Consider the following 17360-nt stretch of genomic DNA (forward strand, 5'->3'; position numbering starts at 1 on the left):
ATTATATGGCAATTGTTATGCAAATGCATTAAATAAATTAGGTTTATGTTCAGCAGAACAAAAAAAAAAAAAAAAACCCAATTGAACTATTTAATTACATATGTTTATGTCAGTTTAAATAACTGAGTGAAAATGGCAAGCTCTATAGAAAATACGATTTGAACAGAAGTTCTCAGAATTTAGACAGCGCCAATACTTTTATTAAAAAAAAAACTCAAAACAGCAAAGCAAATGTAAGTCCTTATTCCTTTCAAATCGAGTAATTTGTCCTAATTGACTTACACAAAACTAAGACAGCACAGAACATGTTCTCTGCAATTTAGATGAGTTATCTTAATAAAGACCTTCAACTCAAATTCAATTCCCCAAGTGATTTTTACTTCAAAGCCAAAGCTGCTGTAAACTTTCTACTCTCCAGGGTATTTTTGCGAAACATTTCCTGGAAATTTTGGGGAAAAAGCTGTTGCTGATGTCTAATCGCAAAGCATTTTTCTGAATTAAAAAAAAAAAATAACCAAAGTACAGTGAGGTCTGTTTAAAGTTGAGCCAATTTTCCGGTTAATGTTTATTTGCCAGTTCAGGTAACTTTGTTTCGAATTGGAAACAATTTACCAATTCATCGGAAACGGAATCACGTCTCCGACATTTCGCTTAGATAGTTTTGAGTTGTCTGCGAAGTTCAGTTTAAAATTGCCTCAATTCTATTTGCCAACTATTGATTTCTTCAAATTGCGTTCAAATTGCCGTCACCTTTTGCCAGGTAAGTACATTTAGTATTGCATTTCGAGCCTCAAAAAAACGACCATTAAACCGGCTAAGCCTAATTGGTTTTCATTGTGCATAGGAATTTAAGCCTATTTAATAAATGCTTTTTTTTTTTAATTTGATAACATAGTTCTAGTTGATTTTATCAGGGTAAGATGGTTAATCTTTATTTAGTTAGAGTTAAACGGCGGGATATAACTCAAATATCCTTAATAAAGGTTTTCCAAATAAATCAACTGATTGATTTCAAAATATACAAGTATAAGCCAACTGATTAGATGTTGTATGTATGTCTAGTTCTTTTGACAACCTCTGTTACTTCTCCGTACATCACGGATTTGGTGTGGGCTTACGACTATTGTGCTAACTTTCAGCTGCCTGCTTTTGGGCTGGACCAATTGTTAAAAACTTTGGGGGGTCTTACTGGCACAGCTCCACCATTACCCCCAATGAAACTACCTCAACGGGGGCATTGTTCCTGCCCCCAAAGAAATGAGCATTTATTTATAGAACCTGTTTACACAGACACACGCCCCGCAATGATTGAATCGACTTTCTCGACGTCTGTGTGTGTGTGTGTGTGTTTGTGTGTGTCGGCGCCGAGTGCCGAGGTGGGCACACATGGGTTAAAGGGTGGGGGCATTTGTTCGACAAGCATTTGTAAAATCAGGGACATTAGGCTCCATGATGCCTGACTGCCGATGCCGCGCCACTGCTAAAAATACCCTGTAATTAAATTTCTTTAAATGAAATAATACTAGTCTTACTGATTAAATACAAAGAAAGTATAAGCTGCCATTGAAACAGGGCTATTTTATTTTATTTAAATTTTATTCAATAGAGATTCTTTGCAACGTTGGTTCGGAATCAAGGCTTTGTCCAGCTGCTCTTAAAATCCCATAAGCTTGGGAGTATTTCTCACAGTGTAGCCACTCCTTGCTGTAGCTTCTCTCCTACGCTCATTAGTAGCACATTTACCGAGTACGTGATTTAGCTGCAAATGTGCAAAGGACCGTCGGTCCGAATGACTGACGAACTGACTCGCCGTAGCATAATGATAACTGTTGCTCATGCTTGTTATAGCCCCCCCGATCCCTGGATCACCACCATATGCCCTATACGGGCATCCTATGGCCCATCCGGATTCTTAGCATCCGACATGTGTACGACGGGGAATTCGTACACATTTGCATTTCGGATGCGATGCAGTCGAAGGGAAATGTGGAAATGGGAAAACGGTAAAGGAAAATGGCAACTGTGGAAGTGGCTGTGATCTTATTCTCCTGCGGGTCACAATTTTACTTCCGAAGGTAGTAATTATATTTCATAAGTGAACAAAGCTTAACAAAGTTAAGTAACCTCCATCTTTTTTTTCTAAAATGTAAATCAAAACTGCCTTAAGTGTGGTTTATTTAATGTCATATTTTTAGTTGGAATAAAAACCAATTTAAAAACCAAACATTTAAAGAGCAACACTTACTATTCCTTAACTCAAACTGTCTCGATATACGGTGTACCTGTGAAAGGACAAAGGGAAGAAATCCTTGCCCATAACCGGCCAAAAAGGAGCTTCGCATTGTATTTCGAGTGACAGTATCTTTTTGGGTCTCCATTCAGGCGAGGGCATTCCTTTGCCGCCAGTTAACTGCCATCGATAAGTGGCAAGGCACTTCTGCAAGAATGGCTTAAACACACACTAACTCTCACTCACGCACAAGCCGCACAAGCACGCACACACACACAGACGCGCTGACAAACTGATCAATGGCTGTCACATTTCCGGTACATGGCAGAGTTTCCGGTGCAGAAAGAGCGAGGCGAAAAGTAGGTTTACACAGTCCCTTCCTTCCGCTGGTCACACAAAAAAGGGCAAATAAAAAACGACTCACCTACCGAGCTACACTTATGGTTCAATGAAATTTTCACTCAATTACGCTTTAAGACTTAATTCTCTAAATTGAAGTAAATGTCGTTAACGGAAGTGGGCCAGTCACTCATCTAGCTCACACAAGCCCATACACACAGACACGTAATATCCACACACACCCATGTTAAGAGACTACCAGGCGGCACACACACGCACAAACTAAACAAACATATTCTTTATCGTGGCTTCCTGATGCACTGCCTTTCTCTCCCGCTTTCACCCACTTTCCCCGCTGTCTGTGTGTGTGCGCCACTATGTTGTGTCTGTGTGGGCTTCGCAGTATTTGCGTCATGCAATTTTGTGGTTTTCATTTGCCCACAGGAGCATCAACAACTGCTTTCCGGTTAACAGTGCATAAGGCAAAGAACTCGACCAAAAAATGTCAAAAACTAATTATGGTTAATTGTGGAACATTGGCAGTCGAATGGTTTCGAAAGCCGCAACGTTGCGGTTCACCAAATAGGTATAAGCTCGCCATTGAGTATGTATATATATTGTATATATATAGTATCTCTGTCAGGTGTGGCACAGCCATCGATTCTAATCGAATTTCGGCGTCTCATAAATCACTTCTTGATTGCTTTTCCTGGTTTGTCAACATATTGGATTAAATACAACCGCAGGAGGGCATTTCGTTTCCATGTTAACTTAAATTGAGCAGAAATTTAATGGATCTGCGGCGCACCGCATTTATAATTATTGCGATACATCCGAAAAGTTTATTATAAAGCTATACCGAATTATTTATGTTAGGCAAATTTACTAGCCATAAAGAATTATAGTTGCTTTTAAAGTATTTGAAATGTCTCATGACAGAATGTGGAAGGAACGTCGCTTGAATGCTTTGCTTTTTGTGGAAATGTTGTCAGGAACAAGCACATTGATCTCGATCCGTTTGGGGTTTTTTCGTTTGCTTTTAATCTCTTAGAGTTCGGAGCACTTTTGGCTTATTCAACAGCTGGGCAAGAACTACATTTATCCTCAACTGACAGACCTGGGCTCAACAATTCCCATTAAAGCAGCACACACACACATATATATATATATATGCACGACCACATGGACAGACAGTCGTGCATAATAGATTTCCCCACACATACGAACACATGCAGCAGGCAGCATAGGGGAGCTGCACACACACACATACACATATGTATGCGATAGTAGCACTCGCAGGACAAGGCCAAAGTCCAGATCCCACACAATGGTTTCCTTTTCGATTTGCAAATGGTCGGCGGCGGAGGCGGGGACGGGGACGGAGGTAGCCCACTGAGAGGTTTGTAAGTAAGTTATGATCGGGACTTATATTGGAGATAGTGGAAGCCCAGGACCAGGGCAAAGTAATCCCTGACAACAGAAGGATTAGCCGCAATGTAAGCCCCGCAACACATTACTGAAACACAACAGACCGGCGGGTCTGGAAGAACCTTCAAGTTAAAATCCGAGACTTAAAATTTAAAATGCGTTCCTATTCAAGGATAGAGCGAGCATAAATTTGTTCGTGATTTTTATTTTATAGTCTCAGTGGGTCAACCCAGTCTACTAGAGTCTATAAATGGCTTATTGGATTGTTGAATGAATGAAGAGCAACGAATCTATTTTTGAAAACAAACCATTTAAAGCAAGCCCTATTGCCCATTCAAAAACACTCGAAGATGTTCTTGCCAATTCTGTGGAGATTTTATGGCATTTGAATCCATTGACTACCTGACTTTGATTTGAAATGAGATTAACATCTGGCGTTTGCTGTCTTGGTAATTTCATTTGTATTCCCCATAGAAATCGCCGAATCCTTTTCGCGTGCTTGCCAAAAACTCAAAAAACCCAAAGTCCCCTGTAATGTTCGCGGTCCTTTGCTGGTATAAATAAATAAATGAGGCAGCAGCCTATCAAACCACCCTGTTCATTCGGCGTGCTCAACGTTCTCAGCATCCACGACATCCTAGAAACATGCTACAAAATGCACTCAAGCGTTACAATCCTATCGATTGGATGCTGAAAATAAACGACCAGGGAGACACGTATGCATATAGGGTTAAACTCCAAATGGGAGCAGCCGATGTGAATACATAAATTCCCAGGAAGATCGGTTAATGACTTTTAATGGAGGCAAGCGTTTAGGGCTCAGCATCTATAGTCCATAAAAAGTGTAGGTCCTTAAAACCTGGGTCCCTTCAAAGATTTCTAAGCCAATAGGCTTCGCGATTAATTCATAAATGAATTATTATAGCAATTGGTTTATCAGGATATTTGCACGCAGTTCATGATTCGGAATGCCAAACAAATCAAGTGTCGTGGCCACGGTTGTATCCTTGCTCCTTTAATGAACATTAATTTCCACCGAGTAAGGACACGCTTTTGGCGCTGAATCATTCATCCATAAATTGTTGCCCACTTTCAAACCGCAGTGGCTCGGTGGCACAAAGGCCGTGCCCGAAGGCATTTCGCAGGTGGTGCTGGTGGTGGTGGTGGTGTCGCAGCACCAAGAGAACCGCAGAGAAATCACCCAAAAAGCTACCTGGAAAACGGAGGTATCACAGCCCACCCTTTCCACCCACCATCTAGCCATTCACAAAAGGTGTATTCAAGTGTGTGGCATAGAATTGCCAGGCTGAATGCATGTCAAGAATTGTAAAGGCTTTTGCAAACGTCACACCTGCCACGCCCCCACTGCGCTACGTTGCCACCCCTGAAACCTCCAAGCCACGCAACCACCCACCGCCCAGTAGCCGACCACACCCACCGCCCCCGGGCAACACAACAGGCCCAAGGTCATCGTCATCAATGGCAGCTTGATAATAGCAATCCCAGCGATGACAGGACGAACGCCAAGGCTAATTACATATAAAATCCCAGCCCGACAGCGGTAAAGTAAAATCGCGCAATATGTGCAGTTGAATTTTATAAAGCCGAAGGACCTTTTCCATTGCCTCCAACCGATAGGTGTCCATTTTTTTTTGACATATGTTGTTGGCATCTTAATCAAAATTTCCATTCACTGACGTAACGACTTAATTAGCTGCACTACGAAAATGTTATTCGCAAAAATGCTGCTGCAAATGTATTTCGAATCATCAGTCACATTTCTAAATGGTAAAATGCTGAAAACCGTGAGGCCAACATGAAATGTATTTAAATGCCAAATGAAGTAAATTCCAACCATTGGGTTTCCCTGCTTAGTTTAGCTTCATTCCACATCGCATTGCGAATCGAATAATGTTTATGCATAGAACTACTGAAAAATATGTGCAGAGCAGAAGGAATTTGCGGAGGAGCAGGGAGTGAGTAGTCTTTAGGTACTGAGCATGAAGCTCTCCTCGCGTTCAGAATGCATTTCTGTGGCCAGAAGCAAATTATAATATTTCCCTGTCGCAAATTCCCCGATAATCCTCAGGTGGAACAACAACCAACCGGAGGGCGGGTCTTTGTGCACCCGATCGGTGTTGCAATGCGGCAGCATTGGCTATTATGCCACGGGGCTTACTCAACTCACACAGGACATTGGGTAAACAAAAATACTAATAGCCAGCTCGTGTGTGTGTGTGTGTGTGTGTGAGCATGGGTGTTTGAACGAGTATTCGGGCTCCGACGTTAATTTAGATGCTGTGTATGGCACTTGAGATAATTACAAAATGGAGACAAAACATCTGCGACACAGCCAGAGGAGCTGGGTCATATGTCAAACGTTAAAACATCTCATTTTATGTGTGTCCTGGGAACTCCCCACCTGCAGCTGTCCGAATTTGGATGGGATGACTCGGTGGCTTTTGCCGCATGTGGAAAAGCGGTTTACAATAAGCCTGCCCCATTTGCATTAAGTGCACTCGACCAACACTTCACAAATGGCCGTAACAAGGAATTTGGCTCATTAACTCGTTTTAAGTCTCGAAATCAATTAGGCAACGAATTCTTGCATTCAATCATTTGGCATGAAGGTATTATTTAATTGACTATAAATATAACTTACTGATCTTAAAAATTGATTTATCAATTTCAGTTTCTAATGCTCATGTGTGTGCTTAACTCTCTGTTTGTCTATCCTTTAAAAATCATTCAATATTTACCATGTTGCCTTTTCTAACACCTTATCTTTGCATTTTTAATTAAATTTAAGCTGCAAAGTTACGGAGTGGGAATGTGCAAAGGGTGTTCAAAGTTTGCAATGCGTTACCTTGGTGAACGAAACTAAGGGGTGTTGGCCGCAAATTTAATTTGCCACGAGGTGGGTCAGAAATGAGGTGGTCAATTCGAAAGGGAAATGCAAGGGATGCCTTGATTTCAATCAGCAGAACAAAGCGGCATCAATCAACAGTGAAAGGCAGCCTGATGGGAGGTCAAATGAGGGGCAAAAATCAGGACTTCGTGCGTGATTTCCTGCTCCCCATTATGGATTTTTACTGCCCCAAGGTGAACTCGGCCCATTCCTTCACTTAAATTTTAAAATGTTTGGGTAATTTCGCTTCTCTGTTGCGAATACATGGCATTTTTAATATTCAACTAACGAGGCCTGAGTAATCGTTGGCTCACACATTTCTTTATTGTAAATCCCCGGCATGTCGGATGGGTCAGAGCACAGTGGTCTTCGCTCGCTTGGCCAAAATGCCGCAAAATGCAAAATGCCAATCCATCGTGGAAATATTTCCATGGCAGCGGCTTCCCCGACTTTGTGACAAAATATTTTGATTTAAATATTTTTGCCAGCGTGTTTTTTTTTCAGTCGTTGTTTGGCATTCGCTTGACATCGCTGTTATTTTTCCCACTTTTTTTCGCTTACAGTCATTTACCATACCAGTAAAGCAACATATTTTATATTGATACACTTATTTGAGTATGGTTTTTAATAGGAACTGCGAATCATTTAAGTCTGAAATTCGTTTTCGCTCGATCGCATTCATTTCACATTTATGTGAAATTAAATTCATATTTGAATATTTTTCGGTTGATCGAATTCCTGACATATTTGCTGGTACAAAAAAAAAGGAAATGTACCACCAGACATCTAATTGATATATGAAAAGGGACTTCTGATTTTAATTTGAGAAATATTTTGCATTTTTGTTCAAAACTGCGTTAATTTCACTCTGGCAAGAACCACAAATCGTGCTGCTCAAATTGTCGTTTAGTAAATTCCGGATACCTATCTACACCCACCTATTGGTGAAAACAAATAACGATGCGTATGGGGAATGCAGCCCACTTTGAGCCAAATTGTTTGCCTTTCGTCGAAAGTGGGCAGTGGTACATACATATATGATATATTCCAATATCATTCATGTCATATCCCGGCGCCAGAGGCAAACATGCATACATGCATGTGAAATTGATGGATCAGTTTCAGTTTCAGTTCGCTGGTATATATATTTCTGTTTCTGCTTTTGTTGTCGCCGGCTATGGCTATATGGCTATAGTTGCTCTTTTTTGGCCTCCGCCAAGTAGCTTCTGTTCTGATATTTGCATAACGTTGCCATGCCATGGCAGAAATTGTGACAGCAATATGAAACGATGCCGAGCCGAGAGTGCAGAGGTCGGGGTCGGAGTCAGAGTTCCGTGTCCTATGCCGCACCGAATCCCGGCCCAGGATCGAATGCCAACGATAACAAGAAGCAAAGTGGCTGCTCGGTTCTGTTTACTGACATCAAAAACAGGGCCAACAGTTAGTGCCTCATCAACGGGAAGCTGCAATCGGATATGGAATAAAGCTAAAATGTAAAGGGAAATGGGCAAATTTTGATCAGAAACACCGAAATTGGATTTCCGAAGGACATCAGAAATTATATGGAAACTAAGTAACTTTATCAGCAGTACAAAACAGTCTTTATTTTAGCTGTGACACCTTTTTTCGCCGAGTTATGAAGAAAAAACCCATTTGAAAAAATCAGATTTTTGCCAAAATTTTTTATTTTGATTTTTTTGGGAAAAAACAATCTGTTTTTTGTCGATAGCGATAAAAATAATTGTCCAAACGTGGAATGCCATACCTCGTTGAATTCGTTACAAAATTCCCTATCGACCAATAATCAGAAATGGAAATTAAAATTTTTTGCCATTTTTCGCTAATTTTAATGATGTTACCCCTTATCGAAAATGCGAAAATTTGTTAAAAAATTAGTTTTCGCGAAATTTTGTTAAAAAATTAGTTTTCGAAAAGGAAAATAATAGTGATAGGGATAGTTAGGTATGTTTATTAGCGGTACAGAACAGTATTTGTTTTAGCTGTGGCACATTTTTTGGCCAAGTTATGAAGAAAACCCCATCTTGAAAATATCAGATTTTTGCCAAAATTTTTTATTTTGATTTTTTTGGGAAAAAACAATCCGTTTTTTGTCGATAGCGATAAAAATAATTGTCCAAACGTGGAATGCCATACCTCGTTGAATTCGTAACAAAATTCCATATCGACCAGTATTCAAAAATGGAAATTAAAATTTTTTGCCATTTTTCGCTAATTTTAATGCTAATTTTATCGAAAGTGCGAAAATTTGTTAAAAAATTAGTTTTTGAAAAGGATATAAATAGTGATAGGGATAGTTAGGTATGTTTATTAGCGGTACAGAACAGTATTTGTTTTAGCTGTGGCACATTTTTTGGCCAAGTTATGGAGAAAACCCCATCTTGAAAATATCAGATTTTTGCCAAAATTTTTTATTTTGATTTTTTTGGAAAAAAACAATCCGTTTCTTGTCGATAGCGATAAAAATAATTGTCCAAACGTGGAATGCCATACCTCGTTGAATTCGTTACAAAATTCCCTATCGACCAATAATCAGAAATGGAAATTAAAATTTTTTGCCATTTTTCGCTAATTTTAATGATGTTACCCCTTATCGAAAATGCGAAAATTTGTTAACAAAATAGTTTTCGAAAAGGATATAAATAGTGATAGGGATAGTTAGGTATGTTTATTAGCGGTACAGAACAGTATTTGTTTTAGCTGTGGCACATTTTTTGGCCAAGTTATGAAGAAAACCCCATCTTGAAAATATCAGATTTTTGCCAAAATTTTTTATTTTGATTTTTTTGGGAAAAAACAATCCGTTTTTTGTCGATAGCGATAAAAATAATTGTCCAAACGTGGAATGCCATACCTCGTTGAATTCGTAACAAAATTCCATACAGACCAGTATTCAAAAATGGAAATTAAAATTTTTTGCCATTTTTCGCTAATTTTAATGATGTTACCCCTTATCGAAAATGCGAAAATTTGTTAACAAAATAGTTTTCGAAAAGGATATAAATAGTGATAGGGATAGTTAGGTATGTTTATTAGCGGTACAAAACAGGATTTATTTTAGCTGTGGCACATTTTTTGGCCAAGTTATGGAGAAAACCCCATCTTGAAAATATCAGATTTTTGCCAACATTTTTTATTTTGATTTTTTATGGGAAAAATAATCCGTTTTTTTTCGATAGCGATAAAAATAATTGTCCAAACGTTGAATGTAATACCTCGTTGAATTCGTTACAAAATTCCCTATCGACCAATAATCAGAAATGGAAATTAAAATGTTTTGCCATTTTTCGCTAATTTTAATGATGTTACCCCTTATCGAAAATGCGAAAATTTGTTAAAAAATTAGTTTTCGAAAAGGATAAAAATAGTGATAGGGATAGATAGGTATTTTTATTAGCAGTACAAAACAGTATTTATTTTAGCTGTGGCACCTTTTTTGAACAAGTTATGGAGAAAATCCTATCTTGAAAATATTCGATTTTTGACAAAATTTTTTATTTTGATTTTTTTTAGAAAAATAATCCGTTTTTTTTCGATAGCGATAAAAATAATTATCCAAACGTGGAATGCCATACCTCGTCGAATTCGTAACAAAATTCCCTATCGACCAGTATTCAGAAATGGAAATTCAATTTTTTTGCCATTTTTCGTTAATTTTAATGATTCGAAAATGCGAAAATTTGTTAAAAAATTAGTTTTCGAAAAGGATATAAATAGTGATAGGGATAGTTAGGTATGTTTATTAGCAGTACAAAACAGTATTTATTTTAGCTGTGGCACCTTTTTTGGCCAAGTTATGGAGAAAATCCTATCTTGAAAATATTCGATTTTTGCCAACATTTTTGATCGTGATTTGTGTTGGAAAAAAATATCATTTTTTAAAGCAGAACAAAAAATAATTCGTTTTTTTTCAATAGCCATACAAATAATTGTCTAATAGTGAAATTTCATACTTCGTTTAATTCGTAACAAGATGTGGTAAAACCAAACCCAAAACTACCTTAAAATTAATGATCGCATTTAAAAATCAATGTCAAATAAATGACAATAAATAAATTGAAATGCTTGAATTATTTGCGCCGCCATTAACTTCCATACATTTTAAATGCCATCGATAACAAGTAGCTGTTTGTAACTGTTTGTTCACGTAGATTGGCAATGTGTCAAGTGATTCGCAGATTACTTAATGTTCCACTTTTCGTGAGTGTGTGTGTCACAGGAAATGTGTGCGGGCATTTCTGTGTGTGCGTGACGCCTAAAGCGATTATTTGATTTGACGAAAGTGTTTCATACTTTGCAGCGGAATGCGACTCTTTAGCCACATTTTTCATATTGTACTCAACTTAATTATGTAAGTTTCAGTTTGTTTTAAATTGTTGCCACCGCTTTGTTCGACTTTGAACAATGTTTTTCCTTGCGGCCAGGCGGCTGGAAATACAAAAAAAAAAAAGAAAAACTCTGTTTTGTTCGCTAATTAAACACAAATGACGGTCTGAAAAATAGGAGGAAAGTGCGAGGTGAGCGGCAAATTAAGCTCACACAAATTGCGTCACTTTAACGGGTCCACAGTGGTTACCTGGATGGGTTTCGGGTGATTCAGGTGGCTCTTCAGTGATTGATCGTGGGCAACCCACCACCGAGTGGCCCACCCTCCTACCCCGCTGATTCAATTCGCCTCAACTCATGTTGAAAATCGCGTCAACGCAAAAACAGTACCAACACCACTCCCCAGGACTCCTTCAGAGAAAAAATAAAAGACACCGAGCGAAAAACAGGAAGTGGAACGCAAAGCGTGGTCCAAAATGCGAGGTTGTCAGTGAAGTAACCCCCTCGAACTCCCACTCATCGTCCCACTCACCTGACCCCGGTTGTTAACATGTTTCTCTCCGGGCCACTGAAGGTGGTTCACCACACGGAAAGGAACAATGACAGAGTCAACGTTTGTTTAACTCCCAGGACTTCGTTAAACCATATATATCCGAAAACAAAATGTATACCCATGAGATACATCAATGGTAAAGTCTTGAATATGATAGGTTATCACTACGTTTGAATATATTTTAATAGAAAGAAATGAAGGGTATAGAAGGATATAGAACAGTTTTAAGGGATTTTTTAGATGTTTAGGCAACAGAAAACAATATAAGATAAATATGCAGATAAATGAGTGATTATGTTAGATAAGATTTCATTTTTCCTCTCTGCATCCACCCATTGCCCTCGGATGTTCCGCCTGTGGGTTGTCATACGAAAGGCAAATTTTAATGCCAACATTGACAGGTAAGCGGCATATGTGTGTGTGTTTGTGTGTGAGTGTGTTGGTGCGGCAGGCAACCGAGCGTATAAGCCAGAGCGAGGAGTGCAGGTGGGGCAAAGGACCTCCCACGCATGACACTGTATCCAGGCACTCAGACGTCGCACAGCTTTAGAGCCAATTGTGCCAGCTGCCAGTGTGTTTGAGTGTGTGTGCGTGTGTGGGAGAGTGTGTTGGTGACGTCCTGTTCGTCCTGTTCATTTTGCCAGCGTCTGTATGTGTATTTGTCATTATTGGCAGCTTAGGCAGCACACGCACACCAAATAACACACAGCCAGAGCGAAAAACAAATCGAAAAAATATTAACAACTTATTCCTTTTGATTTTTTATTGGGCCATGGGCTGTTGCCACGCTTATTCAGCTAGAATGCGTATGTGTGCGTGGCTGGGTGCGTTTGTATGTGTGTATCAGCTTATCTGTGTGGCATTTAAAGGCTCTCAATTTCACTGTCATTTTCTCCTTTTTTGCGGACTGGCTGGAAACGGCCACTGGACCAGCACACGTTATCCGGTCAGCTCCATTAGAAGCCGACTGGAATCTTCTTTATTTTCTTTTTTTTTTTGGGGAATTAGGGAGCAAAGTATATTTGTCACTCAAGGGCACAACTGAAAATGGGACAAAGTGCCATGGTAACCGTTAGTACACACCCACGACAAGTTAAATTGCTATTTTAAGTCAGTTGGAAAAGTTGGATAAGTTATTCGATGATTTATTATCAGAATCACAGAGCCAATTATGAAGATTACTTAAAGCATGCAATCAAATATTTGAAGTTGATTCAACTGCAGTTAGTAGTGAGCACTCTTGTGATGCATGCTTGTTAGCTATAGCTTTGTTTTTTGTCATCCTATATCCTGAGATATCCTTGGCTTGGCTGTCGTTACTATATCTTGATCATCCTGCTCCATCATGCATACATATGCGCTCATTTCACGCCTCGTGTTAATGGCTTTATACAGGCACTTATGATGCGGGGTGCCAAATAACAAGGGGGTTTCGGATGAAAAACCCGAGAGGGAAAATGGAGCCACAGCAAACACGGGCAGGCATGAAAATTAATGATATTTTAATGTAAAAACAATACCAGCCACTTAAGCCGCATTCGTATCAATGGCACTGCAAGTGTGAGTGTGTGAGTGCATGCGTGAGTGTGTGTACATGGGTTGGTGTGGGTGAATTGAGAATTTCAATTTCCAGGGAAAACTCGTGAGCTGAAGCCCTAAGCCTAAAAAGCTGATGAGCAACCCCGAAAAATAGGCAGAACCACCAGAGCACACACACGCACACGCCCATTTCCCCCTTTTTTGACTGCCTGGATTTGCGTTTTTATTTTCCCGCTGATACCACGGCGTATACGCAATTCTACTTTCGTACGCTTGAGCATATTAAATTCAACGTAGTTTCGATCCACAAAATACAATGGTGAACTACCGACGGAACGTTCAAAAATCAAATTATTACTGTGCAGTTCGTTTTTTGCTTTATTTTTGTACATACCATTTTTGCATTCCCTTGTATCAAGTAAATATGGAATATGGCCGTGGCAGAGGGAAAAAAGGTGGCTGAAATATACATTTCAAGGCTGTAATTGTTTGCTCTGGGACTTCCCCCCTTTCCCTTTTTCCCCCGACATTTTTTGACGCAGCTTTGTTTGCCAGCCTGAGTCCTTTGTTGGATGAAATTGAAGTTGAAGCTTTGTGCAGTTTTATCTGAGTATGGCCTACGGGAAAACCTTTCTATACAGGCACGGGCAAAACATAAAAAAAAATAAGAAAACTACAAAATTAATAAATATAAATACGAGGCAAAAGGCGGAACAGGGATAGTGCTGCAAAAGGTCTGCCAATTACGAATGGAAATGCAAATATCAAGGTGGCCCTTTCAAAGAATGCAGCTGGTTGCGAATCGATAATATATGCATATATATATATGTATTATATATATTTTCCAGCAACATTATTATCATTATTTTTCCTTTCGCCTGTCGTACCTTTTGAATCGGAGCAAATCACTGCTATTTGACGAAGGCTCTGGCTCTTGGCAACCCAATCATCGGAATTCCTTTTTAATAAAGTCCCAACTCCGGTGGCGCCTGTCGCCCGGAGGCCGCTTTGAGGTGGAAACTTTGCCAAATCAGGACATGAGTTGGCTGCCAAGCAAACTTCGCCCAAGAGCATACGTGTAATTAAATTTACGCATCCCCTGCCATCTCACTGTACTCATCTTGAGCACCTGCCCTCGAGTATCATACACCGGAAGAATAGGCTCAAAAATGATAGAGCGACAAAAAAGTTTATATATATTCAAAACAACATTTTAAAATATAATATATATGTGCAGGATATTCTTTTTTATATTTCATATCACTCTCTTGCCATTATTTTTCGACAAGTAAAATGTCAAAACATTCTTTTTGTACCTAGTTTGTTTCTAGGTGTTTCTCTTCGCAGAAATTCCCCCGTCTGGCACCTCATTTTCATTTTATGTATTTTGTTTTTTTTTTTTTTTTTTTTGAAGAGGCCTCAAAGAGCGCTTTGATTTTCTCACGCCGATAAAATCAAAGGCTCGACAGACAGACAGCAAGATTTACGGATTAAGGGTGCGATTTCGGATCGATTCCGGGACGTGGGTCTGGCAGTTGTCCTGCACCAGAGATCCAGGATTCAGAGATTTTCCGCTAATTCACTTTAGCGCGACTAACCAAATTATTTGCCGACAGTTTTCGACGAGCCTTGCCAATACGTGATTTCGATTTGCCTCACAGGCGCAGCGGAAAAGGCAGTGGCAAGAATATATGCGCATAAATTACGGACTCGGGGATTCCGGAATCGGAGTTTCCGGCTGCTTGACTGCCCAACGATTCAATTAAATGGCCCCGAAAGCTAATCGCCCATTGCGATTGACTTCGTTTAGGTTGATGTGCTGAGATGTGAGATGAGATGTCCCGACCCAACGAACCCCGGAGTCACTTATGCTGTCTGCACGGGACAGGTAAAACTAGTCCGACATTGAGCCATTTGGCATCCGGTATCGGGAGTCGGGATGCTCAGATCCAATCCCCTTTGAAGTGGGCAACTAGTCTGTTTCAATTTGCTACGAATTTATGGCAAACTTTTACCCACACTGCAGGCCTTCCACCATTCCATCCAATGCACACACAGAATGTTTTTGGGCCAAAAGCCGGGAAAATGGAAAATGGAGTACGCAAACCGAATACCGGAAAGCCATACGCATTGAAAATGCTTTGCGGCCGTGTCAAAAACATTCGCCGAGTGCAATCGAATGCATCCAAAGGTAATTGTAATTAATTTGCTAGATCAACTGAAACTGAAAACGGAACTAAAATGGCAACAAAGCTGTAATCCGAACGCCACATTGATATGTGCATGAAATTCCGATTGTTGAATTGCCGATTCATTTCGACAAAGCCTATATGGCTTTTATTCGGTTAAAACTAAATTGTAAACTACTGGTAAAACTTCAAACAGAAAAACATTCCAGATTCAAGGACTTTCGAACCTAATTATTTGTTCATTAATCAAATAAACACATGTAGAGGAATTGGAATGGGCTTTATTGATCCATCCATTATTCAAGCTCACTGTCTAAATGTACCAAGTTGATTTGTTTGATAGTTAAGATATTCCAAATTTATAAAACGAAAATTATCTGACCTGTTTTCTACGATATTTTCGCCTCGAATTTGTCACAGCAACAGGGGGAGGTAAAAAAAAGAACACCTCCAAATCGAAATTCTAATAGGCATCCCGCTGGCGAAGTCGCCGATTTCGCTCCTTTTTGTCCAAATAAGTGATCAGTGAGGATTTGTTGGGCACCGTGACCAGGACGGGCAGCAGCTGCTGACATCGTTGCATCATGGTACGAAGCCTTTTCACCGTATCGTAATCGATGATGACAATGCCGATATTGGATCGCCTGTAAACCGTGAGAAAGAACTGCTCTACATCCTCCTGTGGCGTCTCTGTGGAATGAACATTGTATCAGTCATTCCAATTCACGTCCACTTAAAAACACACCGCTCTCCACCATCATATAGTTGCGAAACCTATCCTTTTGATAGCCAACGCCACACAGCAAAAAGCCCAAGGTCACCTCCTAATTAGTATGGATAAGAATGAGTGATGCACTTTAGGCCATCTAGTGGCTAACCTACAGGACAAGCTATGATCGCAACTCGCAGGACATTCGGATCGTCCACAAATTGAACCAATTGCCATTCGGTATCGCTAGCATCGCTATCACTGGCCGATTTTCCACCTGCTTCGGCCAACATTTTCGCTTCCTGCTTTTCCGTTATATTCTTCTTTCCATCCTTGCGATTGGGTGCCATTTTGATTTACACTTTTTGAGTCTCTGCTCCCCCTGTCTCTGTTAAAAAAAAATTTTAAAAATAGGACAGAATATGAAGGGGTTATAAGATAACACAATTGTTCCCAACAAATGTGGTTGTAATCATTCGATTTCATTTTACAGCATACTAGGGTTGCCTAATTTATTGAAACCTTCCTAATTTGGCTCGAAGGAGCGAGCTCTCCCCTCATTTCGATTTCCAAATCGAATCCAAGGAGTTGAAAGCCAAACTGATGAGCTTTTGAGTGGCTTTCCGCGCGGGGAAGCGGTTTTATTTTTACAACTTTTTAATGAGTTTTCAGTAAAGTAAATTCGGGCAGCTTAAGTCGTAAGCCAGCGGACTCAATCTCAATCGCAGCGACTTTGCACACATTGTTCGACCTCATTTCGAGTGACAAAATTAGTTTTTTATTTGAGTTTTATTTTAATTATTCAGTTTGGGCGCCTGCCTGGCTTTGGTTTTCTCTGGGGGCGAACGAAGCCCGAAATGAAAATTCAATTATGACATGAGCTTACATATTTTTGGCCTGTCTCTCTGTGTGTGTGTGTTCCATGGCCTTTGAGGACATTTTGTGAAAATGCTAAATGTGTCTTTAAAAGACTTGGTGCCCTGGGAAATATCTTCAGACTTAATTTCGGCTTATAATTACTCAATAGCTTGCCAAACTGTAAGCCCCTGCAATGCACTTAGCTCACTTAATTAGTCAGTTTTGATGTGATTGGCATACAAAACTGTTAACAATGCTGGCGT

General features: G+C 39.8%; 2 protein-coding genes across 2 annotated transcripts in view; one reads left to right on the forward strand and one right to left on the reverse strand.

Moving 5' to 3' along the window:
- LOC6618619 overlaps positions 1–17360 on the forward strand; it is a 93714-nt gene that overhangs the window by 892 nt on the left and 75462 nt on the right. The window lies entirely within an intron of this gene.
- Positions 15813–16589, reverse strand: LOC6618615 (V-type proton ATPase subunit F). The gene is made up of 3 exons (XM_032726429.1): positions 16413–16589; positions 16276–16354; positions 15813–16220 (listed from the first exon to the last, which is right to left on the reverse strand). The coding sequence occupies exons 1-3, from the start codon at positions 16587–16589 to the stop codon at positions 15994–15996; spliced, it is 483 nt and encodes a 160-aa protein (XP_032582320.1). The 3' UTR covers positions 15813–15993.

This window comes from Drosophila sechellia, chromosome X (genome assembly GCF_004382195.2).
Source record: "Drosophila sechellia strain sech25 chromosome X, ASM438219v1, whole genome shotgun sequence".
NCBI classification, from domain to species: domain Eukaryota; kingdom Metazoa; phylum Arthropoda; class Insecta; order Diptera; family Drosophilidae; genus Drosophila; species Drosophila sechellia.